The 12,769-nt window shown below is 33.4% G+C and overlaps 1 protein-coding gene across 1 annotated transcript in view; it reads left to right on the top strand.

Annotated features, from left to right (window-relative positions):
* Nucleotides 1-12,769, top strand: part of Ccdc39 (coiled-coil domain 39 molecular ruler complex subunit) — a 59,757-nt gene that overhangs the window by 15,314 nt on the left and 31,674 nt on the right. Inside the window, exons 4-7 of the mRNA XM_078043702.1 lie at nucleotides 2,353-2,511; nucleotides 3,341-3,433; nucleotides 3,529-3,657; nucleotides 7,486-7,677. Of these exons, the coding sequence (XP_077899828.1) occupies nucleotides 2,353-2,511; nucleotides 3,341-3,433; nucleotides 3,529-3,657; nucleotides 7,486-7,677 (573 nt within the window). The remainder of the gene's footprint in view (nucleotides 1-2,352; nucleotides 2,512-3,340; nucleotides 3,434-3,528; nucleotides 3,658-7,485; nucleotides 7,678-12,769) is intronic.

Raw genomic sequence — 12,769 nt, 5'->3', positions numbered from 1 at the left:
CCTTTTGTATTAATTTGTCAGCTTTGTGACTCTAATATTAAGCTCCTTTAACCTTTCTCTTTTCTTTAGCTTCTAGTTACTTGAGTTAGGAGCTCTTTCCAAATTTTGATTCTTTTCTTATATATGCATGTACATATGGAAATATACACATACAAATTTTGTTATGATTTTATACTGTATTTGTATATGTAATATCATTCATATCAATTTGTATTTCTATATTATTCTGTTTTATGAATATAGGTTATGACTAAATTTAAAATAGTAAATATTTTTTTAGCTCCTTTACTATATTTGCTTCTGTTAGGAATACTTCAAAAATTTATATCTTATATAGATAAGAGACTTCCAAATATGATTGGAAATGGGGCTGGCAGGAACTTGTGGTTTTAGTTAACATATCAAACACATTTTTACCTAAGACTGTTGTATATATTTGGGGTGGCTTTGGTGGAGTGACTGAGGAGATTGATGTCAGGAAGCTACCCCCCAATTTTTTTGATTTGTTCTTTTTAGATATATATGACAGTCGAGTGTATTTTGACGTATTATACACACATGGAGTATAACGTATTCTAATTAGGATCCTATTCTTGTGGTTGTACACCATGTGGAGTTTCACTGGTTATGTATTCATATATGAACATAGAAAAGTTATGTCCAATTCATTCCACTGTTGTTCCTATTCCCATCCCTGCTGTCTTCCCTTCATTCCTCTTTGTCTAATTCAATGAACTTCTGTTCTTCCCTCCCCCTCCCCTTATTGTGTGTTATCATTCACATATCAGAGAGAACATTTGGCCTTTGATTTTTTGGAACTGGCTTATTTCACTTAACATGATAGTTTCCAGTTTTATGCATTTCCAGCAAATGCCATAATCTCATTCTTCTTTATGGCTGAATAATATTCCATTTGTGTGTGTGTGTGTGTGTGTGTGTGCGCGCATGTGTGACTTTTTTTTTCCATCCATCTGTTGAATCTGTTGAAATGCTCCATAGCTTTGCTATTGTGAATTGAGCTGCTATAGATATTGATGTGGTTGAGTCACTGTAGTATGCTTTATTTTTAAGTCCTTTGGCTGTATACCAATGAGTGGGATAACTGGGTCAAATGGTGGTTCCATTCCAAGTTTTATGAGGAATTTCCAGACTGCTTTCCATAATGGTTGTATTAATTTGTAGTCCCACCAGCAATGTAAACCATTTCCCCCACATCCTCTCCAACATTTATTGTTACTTTTATTCTTTTTTTTTATATTTATTTTTTAGTTCTTGGCAGACACAACATCTTTGTTGGTATGTGGTGCTGAGGTTCGAACCTGGGCCGCATGCATGCCAGGCGAGCGCGCTACCGCTTGAGCCACATCCCCAGCCCATTTTTACTTTTATTCTTGACCATTGCCATTCTGACTGGAGTGAGATGGGCTCTCAGTGTAGTTTTGATTTGCATTTCTCTAGTTTCTAGAAATGTTGAATATTTTTTCATCTATTAATTGACCATTCATATTTTTTCTTCTGTAAAATATCTGTTCATTTCTCCTCATTTATTGATTGAGTTTTTTATATTAAGTTTTTTGAATTCTTTGTATATCCTGGAGATAAATGCTCTATCAAATGTGCATATGATAAAGATTTTCTCCCATTCTATAGGCTCTCTCTTCACATTCTTGATTGTTTCCTTTGCTGTGAAGAAGCCTTTTAGTTTGATACCATCCCATTTATTGATTGTACTTCATATGCTTTAGGAATCTTGTTGAGGAAGTTAATTCCTAAGCTGACATGATGGAGAGTTGGTCCTACATTTTATTCTATTAGGTGTAGGGTTTCTGGTCTAATACCTAGGTCCTTGATCTACTCTTGAGTTGAGTTTTGTGCAGGTTGACAGTTAGGGGTTCAATTTCATTCTACTACATTTGGATCTCTGGTTTCCCCAGCACCATTTGTCAAAGAGGCCATCTTTTCTCTAATGAATGTTTATGGTGCCTTTGTCTAGGATGAGATAACTGTATTTATGTGGGTTTGTCTCTGTGTCTTCTATCCTGTTCTATTGGTCTTCATGTCTGTTTTTTTGCCAATAAGATGCTGTTTGAAAAACTTTTTCAAGAGGGTTCTGGTTCAACTACTGTTCTCGACTTTGTGTAATTTTCCATTTTATGACTTCTGTATTTTATGACTAAAAAATTAAAATATGAGTATGATGGTTTTGTAGTGAAATGTGACATTCTGAATATCTGGAAGATGAGGGCAGAATTTCTGCTTAATATATTCTGTTGTATACAATATTATGTTTTATTTTGGTTTGTATGGTAAATAACGTTTTGTAATCTCCCTTTAACATTCCTTGGAAACAAGAATGGCATATTTAAAGCTACTCAAAAATTGGATGGTTTGAAATGTCAAATGAATTGGGACCAGCAAGCCTTGGAGACCTGGTTAGAAGAATCAGCTCATAAAGATAGTGATGCCCTCACTCTTCAGAAATATGCACAACAAGATGATAATAAAATTAGGGTAAGAAATTATAAATTGTAATTATCAATTTGTCTCTAAATCTGTAGTATGTCAGTCTTCCTTCCTTCCTTCCCTTCTTTCTTACCTACCTACCTACAATTGTATTTACTGATTTTTAAAACAGGACCAGAGACTCCTTTTTGTATCTAGTAAAGCCAAATATTCTCTCCATACCAAAAAAAAAATCACTATACTTAAATGACCAAAAATTTTTGCTGGTAGTTTTACAGATCCTTTGACAGTTTTATAGATTCTTCTTTGATCAATTGGGGATCCATGGACCTCAGGTTAAGACTATCTTGATTTAGAAGGATTCTTGAGAGCATTTCAGAACAGAAAGTCTTATAATAGAACTTTTTATTGACATTTTACCTATTTTATTTAAAATATAGTTTGAATATTATATTTTTTGCTATTTGAGAATATAGTGTTATTGTTTGATCTGTTATCATAACCATAACTTAAATTCCACTTATATCTGGTGATATTAACAAAGTTAGTATTATAAAACATGCTATTTTCTAGTAGGCTTAATATCAAATATATTATGTTAAGTAGTTTCAAATGTCTGATTATAATTTAATATTTTTTCTATTTAAGAAGTATTAAGAGTCATTTTAGAAATTATTGAATATTCATGAAGCTATATGCAAATAGTTTAGCCCTTTGGGGTTAAAAGATAGGGAAAATGTATACTATATATAGTTGGTGTAGATATCAAATAATGCATAATTTTGTGTAAAAGTAGTTAATATTGGGTATATTATCTAATAGCTTTTAAATTAATAAAATGATAATAATGGATATTTTGCATGAAACCACATCTTAGGCCTTGACTCTGCAATTAGAAAGACTAACTTTGGAATCTAATCAGAGAAGAAAGATTCTTGACAATGAACTCGTGGAGACTCTAAGTGCACAGGTTGGTTTAATAAAGGTTTTTATTTTTTTTTTTCAAGGTGATGTTTACAGAAGCACTTAAATTCACATAAATGTTCTTTGCTCTCTAATTGACAGTTAGAATTGGATAAAGCAGCACAAGATTTTCGTAATATTCACAATGAAAGACAAGAACTCATTCAACAGTGGGAGAACACAATAGAACAGATGCAGAGAAGGGATCAAGACATAGATGACTGTGCCTTGGTAAAGTAATTTAGTTCTTGTAATGTTCAGCTGTATTTGTCTCTTTTGTATTTAACTCTTTATTTTAAATGTAAATCACAGTGTTATTTGGAAGTCAATTTTGCAGCAGGATTCAATAATTTTGATGTTTTTCAAAGCTGATTCCAATTAGAAATGTGATTTTATGAATATTATTTTCTTATAGTATTATAATCCATGAAGGCTGAATCTTGCCATCTACGAATTGTGTAACAAATATTACTGCAGTAAAACCAAGGCCCTGACTTACACATGGTTGTCCATGATGCCTTAGATTTAATGTATGTGCAGTTTGGCAGTAAGTTACAGGTGTAGGGAAATGAGCCTTGATAAATAACCAAGATACAAATGAAGGAGATTCAGACAAGATGGTTATAAGGTTTAACTTTGGTACTGGGATTGAACTCAGGGGGGCACTCGACCACTGAGACATATCCCTAGACCTATTTTGTATTTTATTTAGGGACTCACTGAGTTGCTTAACACCTTGCTTTTTGCTGAGGCTGGCTTTGAACTTGTGATCCTTCTGCCTCAGCCTCCTGAGTTTTTGAGATTACATTGGATTACAGGTGTGTGCCACCATGCCTGGCTAGGTTTAACTTTTTAATTTGGGGTCCCAATAATGATGTAGAAGAGGAGGAGAATGGCATAATGGTAATACATAGCTAGTATTATCACTTGTTACTTTCAGAGGTAATTTAGGAGAACCCTATTGGGAAAGAAATAAGGAATGAAGTATTAGTAAGTAAAAATGGAAGGATTAGGAGGAGTTGGGAAGGAGAAGAAATCAAGGAGGAGAGAGGATGTTGAGAAAATGTGTTTCAGAATTCCATTATAAAACTATTCCAAAAAAAGGACAGCAGCCAAGGCTACTGGGAGTTTAGAATTCTGATTATTTGTGATTTTTGTATTTTAAATTTCTGTAAGAGACCAATGTTTTATTGGTTAATGGGCTATGTCTCCCTAGGAGGAATACATGAGAACCAATTATACTATGAGGTCCTCTTAATTGTAGATATTGTTATATATTTTTTAAACTTCTTTCTACTTTCAAAATCAAGTCCTGTCTGTCCCCCCTCACCTTATAGGTCCACAAACAGCATTCTCAAACTGTTTGGCTTGAGTCAATGGCTAAATTGACTCAGCCCATTGATTTGTCAGTAGTAGCTATCTGATCATAATAATAGTGGGTTCTTAGTTTCACGTTGACATCTCTGATTGGGTTTTCAGAGACTAGGAAGGGTGCCAAGTGGTGGTTTCTTTAGGCAGTGATACACTTCTAAATGTTTTTTATAACTGTTCTCTGAGAAGAAAACAAGATAAAATAAACACAAAACCTCCTAGTTTAAGTATTTCTGATTTCTATGGTATAACTACTTCTATACCAACATAAGTCTTCTGAATACAGAGTAGAGATGTGTAAAATCAATTTTTGTGAGTCAACAAGAGCTGCTTCATACTGCAGTAGCATTTAGACTGGATAGGTTAGGTTTTTCTATGTCTATCCTGTTAGGCTTTTTATCTAGGATTGACAAAAAACAGATTAACAGGAGAAAAACATACATATTTTATTTACAAACACAGGGAAGCCTCCACCATGCGGCCAGCGCAATGGTTTCATTAATGAGGTTCTTGGCATAAAAGTTAGCTAGAAGAGATCGAAATAAAACACACAGACTCAGTTACCTTATTTCTATTGCCAGGTCCAAGACGGCTCCCCTCTCTGGTTCCCTCTTCTAACCGCCCAGCAGGGCAGCAAGGATTACTCAGGGCTAGCAGGAGAGAGAGAGAGAGTGAGAGTGAACAGCCTGGGAGTAGCTTTTTATTGGGGAACAAGAGATTCAGGGAAGAATTCCATCCAATGAAGGTTGAGGGGGGACTGCACTCCAAGGTCAGGGTCAGTGATTGGGTCCCCGGAGTCAGTGGTCAGGCACATCCCCACACGGATGGGTTCTCTCATCAGGAAAGGGCCGGGAAAGTTCCGACACAGCCAGAACTCCTCAGACCCTTAATGGGAGCCGCCCAATCACGTGTCAGAATGGCTTCCCACAGAAGCCCAAACAAGAAAAATACTCAAAAGATGTGGCAAGACCTAAGTGCTTATATACTAAGTTGAACAAAGAATTGCAATTTTGGAAAAGTAAGTAGGATGGCAAGGATTAGTTTGACGAGATTTGTATATCTAGATTTCTCTTGGCCTTGACTCCTTGTCTCTGGTGATGTGAATGTCTTTCTCCTGCAGTAGATGGGCACCTTTCATATAGAATTTTTGCCTTTTGCTTTAAAGGGGAAAATGAAGAGTACCCTTCTTGGGATCTGTAGTGTTTCAAGTGCCTTTAACTCAAAATGGTCAAAATGGTCAATAGGATTGTTTGGGGGTGGTGACATATTTTGACTTTCTGCAACTGAAATTGTATTCTTTTGTCTCTTTTCAAACAAAACTTGTCTTTTTAGTGACACCTTAGCAGGAGTCTGGCCAAAAAATTCTGAAATTGGCTTCTTAAGAGAAACAGTATTTAGAAAAGAAAAAAATTTCTATACTATGGTTTTATTCTAAGGTAGAAATGTTGGTATAAGCAACATATTTTCACTTATAAGCATCACCCATATGAAAACATAAATAGCACTGTTGAGAAATATAATGTTTAAGTAGGCTTAAAGCATTTGCCTAAGTGTTAGAAAAATTAATGTAATGCAGAAAACTTTAGAATGATCATTGGAAATGTTTAAACATAGGAAGTTCTGCTATGTCTTTCGTTTGAATGAGCCCAATAATTATATAGAATGTTATAGAATGTTTTTGTTATAGAGAACATATAGGAATACTACATTAAACAAATTTAAAACATCTTATTAAAAGTTCATTAAATCTCAGATATGCATCAATTTAATATGCAAGTGTGTACAAATATGATGTGTAACATTTAAAAAACTTACTGATTTCAGAATACATATATCCTCCCCCAGTTTCCTAGGATTAGTTATTTGGTAGGTTCCCATTTGGTAAACATAAAAGAAATACATTGGGGTAATTTTTCCTTTTAATTCATCAAATCTATTGCCATCAGAGTCATTTGTAAAAAGCTCATCTGATCTTTTTATTCCCCAGGTTTAAAATATTCTTTGTTCCACAGTGCTTAAAAAGTTGACCCTCTTTAAAATGGCATTTGATTTTACACAATTGTGGTCTAAGTTCTACCTTTCCAGTCTCATTCCTTGCATCTATATCTTGTTCTTAATCTATTCCCTTCTCTTTTCTGTCCTCCCACCCTGCACTCTAATCACTTTAGAATATTTATGCATCTCCATGCACTGTCATAGGCCTGACTTAAATGATGTATGTATTCCATTTGTTATTGTATATTTAAGATCAGCAAAAGATGCGAGTGAAGATCTTCCTTTACAAACAAATAATTAAAATGTTATTTTTGAAAGATGAAAAATACTGATCTATAAAATATTTTGAAAAATTTATTAAAATACAAGTTTCTATGTGAAAAATAGTTAATAGTATAATCTTTTTAGGTGCTACCCTTCATATATAAAATCCCAATTGTTTTTCTTTCTTTAACAAAGTTCCAAAAAAGATAAAATAGAGACCTTTAGCCGTATGAGTTTATAGATATTAGTGTATGACATACTAGTATTTTGTTCATATAAGAGACTCTTTTATTCATATAAAAGTATCTCTTAAAATGTTTTTTGTTAAATAAATGCTGAATATAATAATGGAAAAAATAAAAATGAAGTTCCTTTTAGTTTTGTTATATTAAACAAATATTTAAGTGAACACATTTGTTTCAATCCTAGGCATTAATGAAGGTAAAGCAGGAAACAAGAGAAAAGGAAAATTTGGTCAAAGAAAAGATTAAGTTTTTGGAAAGTGAGATTGGAAATAATGCAGAATATGAAAAAAGAATTTCTGCTGCTGAGCGTAAAGTTTTTAAATGTAGAATGGAGTATCAACACCATGAAACTAGCAGAAGTCAGCTGAAGGATGAGGTATGTCAACTACAAGATGGGTTTGTGTGTTCATGACAACATTACTATAAGGTAGCATAAAGCCTTTCCTTGGTTTAAGGAACTATCTTCTAGTTCTTCTTGTTACATCTCTTTTATAAAACTTCTAGGGTGCTCCCATTGAGCCCCAGAATGCTGAGGTACCTGGGAGGGCTCTCCTGATGGAGTTGTGCAGTGCCCAATCTGCTCGCCACATATGGTGTTCTATAAGGGACCTGAAGACAAATGGTTTCTGAGGATCTAGATGGAAATTGTAGTGGCAAGGTAACAGGCAAATGTGAAAATGAATATTAACATATAGTTATGGGTGATAATGTGAGGTGTCTTTCCATTGCTACAAGTGTATGTGTAATTTTAACTCTAAAATTCAACTGGCGATACCTGCTTAAGTTCACTGAGTATTATTTTGGTCTGGTAGGCTAATGTAGAATGATATTTTGGTCTCAATAGTAGGCTAATGTGGGGATAAAGAAACTTGAAACAGAATTAGAGGGCAAAACTTCTCAGGCATACATGTCAACTAGACTATTTTGTGCAGAGAATAGCCCTTTAGTTAGCAAGAGAGGATCTTTAGAATATTTTCTGTATTGAGGTAATATGATCTGAAATTACCAGTTTTGAAGTAGAAAATTGGAATATTATAAATATTATAGACCATTTTTTATCTCTGATGGAGAAGACTTTTTTCTGTATAAAGACAAAAATCAGATCATAAAAATAAATAATTTGCTTAAATTAGATGTCACTGCTGATAGCTCATTCTTAAAATTTTCAGGGTTTAAGCCAGTTTCAGAAAAGAACACAAGGATTGATTGATTCACTTATTTTATTATTCAGTCATAATTTATTTATCAAGATGTAATTACCATATAGTAATTTATTCTTTTAAAGTGTGCCATTCAAAAGTTTTTACTATTTTCATGAAGTTGGGGAATTATCACCACTGTCTAATTTTAGAATGTTTTTGTCACCCCAAAAAGAAACCCTATCTTCAATAGTAGTCATCCTCTTCCCTTCTGTTGACCCCTGACAACTATTGATCTACTTTCATTCTCTAGAGATTTTCTTATCCTGTACATTTCATGTAAAAGAAATATAACATATAGATTTTTGACTGGCTTCTTTACTATATTTTCAGGGTTCACCCACATAATAGCATGCGTAAGTACTTCATTCCTTCTGATGCAGAATAATATTCCATATAATGGATATACCCCATCATTTAGGCATTCATCAGCTGATGGACATTTTGGTCTTTTCCACTTTTTAAAACTATTTTGAATAATGTCAATGAGAACATTCGTATTATTTATTTAATTTCTTAATTATTAAAAAATATTTTATGAATTACAATAGATGGAGTAGAGAGAGAAGATGGGAGGGGAGGGGAGGGGAGGGGGGATAGTAGAGGATAGGAAAGGCAGCAGAACACAACAGACACTAGTATGGCAATATGTAAACCAGTGGATGTGTAACCAATGTGATTCTGCAATCTGTATGTGGGGTAAAAATGGGAGTTCATAACCCACTTGAATCAAAGTGTGAAATATGGTATGTCAAGAACTATGTAATGTTTTGAACAACCAACAATAAAAATTTAAAAAAATTAAAAAAATATTTTATACACTAGGATGTTAGAACCTCTATCTTACATTGAAGTAGTTACTATTGATTCTCTTTAATAGATTGCAAATTTTCTTTTATTTTAAAAATATATGCATCTTTTTTCTGGGCTTTATTGACAAATGATTGACAATTGAAATTGTGTATATTTATGGTATAAAATGTGATATTTTTATAGGCATATACAATGTGAAATGATCACCCTGATCATGCTAATTAATACATCTATCACTTCACATAACTATTTGGGTGTGTGTGGTGATAAACTTAAGAACTACTCTCTTGGAAAATTTCAAATATATAATACACTAGTGTTAACCATGCTATACTTTAGATTTCCATAACTTCTTTACAACTGAATAATTATATCCTTTGACCAATTTCTAGCCCCTGCTAACCAGAATTCTATTATCTGATAATGTAAGTTTTTGACTTTATTAGATTCCACGTGTAGGTGAGATCATGCAGTATTTGTCTGTTACTTGCATAATTAATTTAGCATAATGCCCTCATATTTCATCCATATTTTTAGGAGTAGCAGAATTTTTTTCTTTTTCAAGGTGGAACTATATTCCATCATGTGGAATATAGTTTTTTTATACACTCATCTGTTCTTGGATACTTAGGCAGTTTCCCTCTGTTGACTATTGTGAATAAGACTACATTGAACTTGGGGAATTAAGTCTGTCTTTAGCATAATGATTTTCTCCCCTTGGGGTCTTGGTCCAGAAGTAGGATTACTGGATTATATGGTAGTTCTGTTTTTAATTTTTTGAGGAACTTCCATATTTTTTTCATAATGACTTTAAAAATTTACATTTCCACCACCAGTGAAAATTTCCCTTCCTCCACATCCTCTTCACTTTTTACTTTTTGATAAAAATCATCTTGGGTGTAAAGAACTTTTATTTCATGTGCTTTTTATATTAAATCCAAAAAAAATTACTGTGGAAACTAATTAGTTTTTTTCCTTAGAATTCTTCTCAGAATTTTATGGTGTTATTTTTATTTGTTTATTTATTTTTAAAGAATTTTTATTTGTTTTAATTAGTTATACATGATAGTAGAATGCATTTATACACTTTGTATCATACATAGATTGGATATAATTTCTCATTTTTCTGAGTGTACATGTTATAGAATCATATTGGTTATGTAGTCACATATATACATAAAGCAGTAATATCTGTTTTGTTCCACTATCTTATCTTTAATTCATTTATAAAACTTGTTATTTCTAGATACACATGACAGTAGAATGTATTTTGACATATTATACATACGTAGAATAAGTATAACTTGTTCCAACTAGGATCCCATTATTGTGGTTGTATATGATGTGGAGTTACATTGATCATGTATTTCTATATAAGGATAGGGAAGATATGTTCGATTCATTCTACTATGTTTTCTATTGCCATTCCCCCTCCCTTCCCTTCATTCCCCTTTGTCTAGCCCAATGAACTTCTAATATTCTCCTTCCTTGGTGTGAGTTAGCATCCACATATCAGAGAGAACAGTCTACCTTTGACTTTTGGGGACTAACTTATTTCACTTAGCATGATAGTCCCCCAGTTCTATCCATTTACTGGCCAATGCCATAATTTTATCCTTCTTTATGACTGAGTAACATTCCATAGTGTATATGTACCACATTTTCTTTATCCATTCATCTGTTGTAAGGCACCCATCTTGGTTCTATAGTTTAGTTATTGTGAATTGAGCTGCTATAAACATTGAAGTGGCTGCATTACTGTAGTATGCTGATTTAAAGTCTTTTGGGTATAAGCTGAGGAGTGGGATAACTGGCTCAAATGGCGGTTCTATTCCAAGTTTTATGAGGAATCTCCAGACTGCTTCCCAGAATGGTTGCAACAATTCACAATCCCACCAGCAATGTATGAGTGAAACATTTTCCCCACACCCTCACCAACATTTATTATTACTTGTGTTCTTGACCATTGTCATTATGACTGGTCGAGATGGAATCTCAGTGCAATTTTAATTTTAATTTTAATTTTAATTGCTAGAGACATTGAACATTTTTTCATATACTTGTTGACCACTTTTTTTTCTTCTTCTGTGAAGAGTCTATTTAGTTTTAAGCCCATATATTGATTAGGTTATTTTATTTTATTTTGGGTTTTGGTGTTTAGTTTATTAATTTTTTTGTATATCCTGTAGATAAATGCTCTATCTGAGTGCATATGGTAAAGTTCTTCTCCCATTCTGTAGGCTCTCTCTTCACATTTTTGATTGTTTCCTTTTCTGTGAAGAAGCTTTTTAGTTTGATTCCATCCAATTTGTTGATTCTTGATTTCAACTTCTTGTGCTTTAGAAGTCTTATTGAGGAAGGTGGTTCCTAGGATGACATGGTAGAGAGCTGGGGCCTACTTTTTCTTCTAGTAGGCATAGTCTCTAGTCTAATGCCTACGTCCTTGGTCCACTTTGAGATGATTTTTGTACAGGGTGAGAGATAGAGGTTCAATTTCATTCTAGTACATATGGATTTCCAGTTTTCGCAGCATAATTTGTTGAAGAGGCTAGCTCTTCTCCGAAGTATGTTTTTGGCATCTTTATTTAATATGAGATAACTGCATTTATGTGGGTTTGTCTCTGTCTTCTATTCTGTTGCATTGGTCTACATGTCTGTTTTTGTGCCAATACCAGGCCATTTTTTTTTTGTTATTATAGTTGTGTAATACATACTAAGGTCTGATATTGTGATGTCTCCCAAGTCTCTTTTCTCACTAAGGATTGCTTTGGGTATTCTGGGCCTCTTATTTTTCCAAATTAATTTCATGACTGCTCTTTCTATTTCTATGAAGAACATCATTGGAATTTAAGAGGAATTGCATTATATATGTATAGTACTTTTGGTAATATGGCCATTTATAATATTGACATTAATTCTGCCAGTCCAAGAGCATGAGGGAGCTTTTTATCTTCTAAGATCTTTTTAAATTTTTTTCTTTAGAGTTCTGCAGTTTTCATTGTAGAGGACTTTCACCTCTTTTGTTAGATTGATTCCCAAATATTTTATGTTTTTTGAATTGTGAACGGGGTAGTTTTCCTAATTTCTCTTTCAGTGGATTCATCACTGATGTATAAGAAGGTGTTTGATTTATGGGTATTAATTTTATATCCTGCCATTTTGCTGAATTCATTTATTAGTTCTAGAAGTTTTTTTGGTGGAATTTTTGGATCTTCTCAATATAGAATCATGGCATTGGCAAATAGTGATAGTGTGAGTTCTTCTTTTCCTATTCATATTCCTTTAATTTCTTTTGTCTGTCTAATTGCTGTGGTTAGAGTTTCAAGGACAGTGTGGAATGACAGTGGTGAAAGAGGGCAACCTTATCTTGTTCCAGTTCTTAGAGGGAATGCTTTCAATTTTTCTCCATTTAGAATGATGTTGGCCTTGGGTTTAGCATATATATAGCTTTTACAA

Source organism: Ictidomys tridecemlineatus, chromosome 3, assembly GCF_052094955.1.
Source record: "Ictidomys tridecemlineatus isolate mIctTri1 chromosome 3, mIctTri1.hap1, whole genome shotgun sequence".
NCBI lineage: Eukaryota > Metazoa > Chordata > Mammalia > Rodentia > Sciuridae > Ictidomys > Ictidomys tridecemlineatus.
This window is presented reverse-complemented; position numbering and strand designations above follow the sequence as displayed.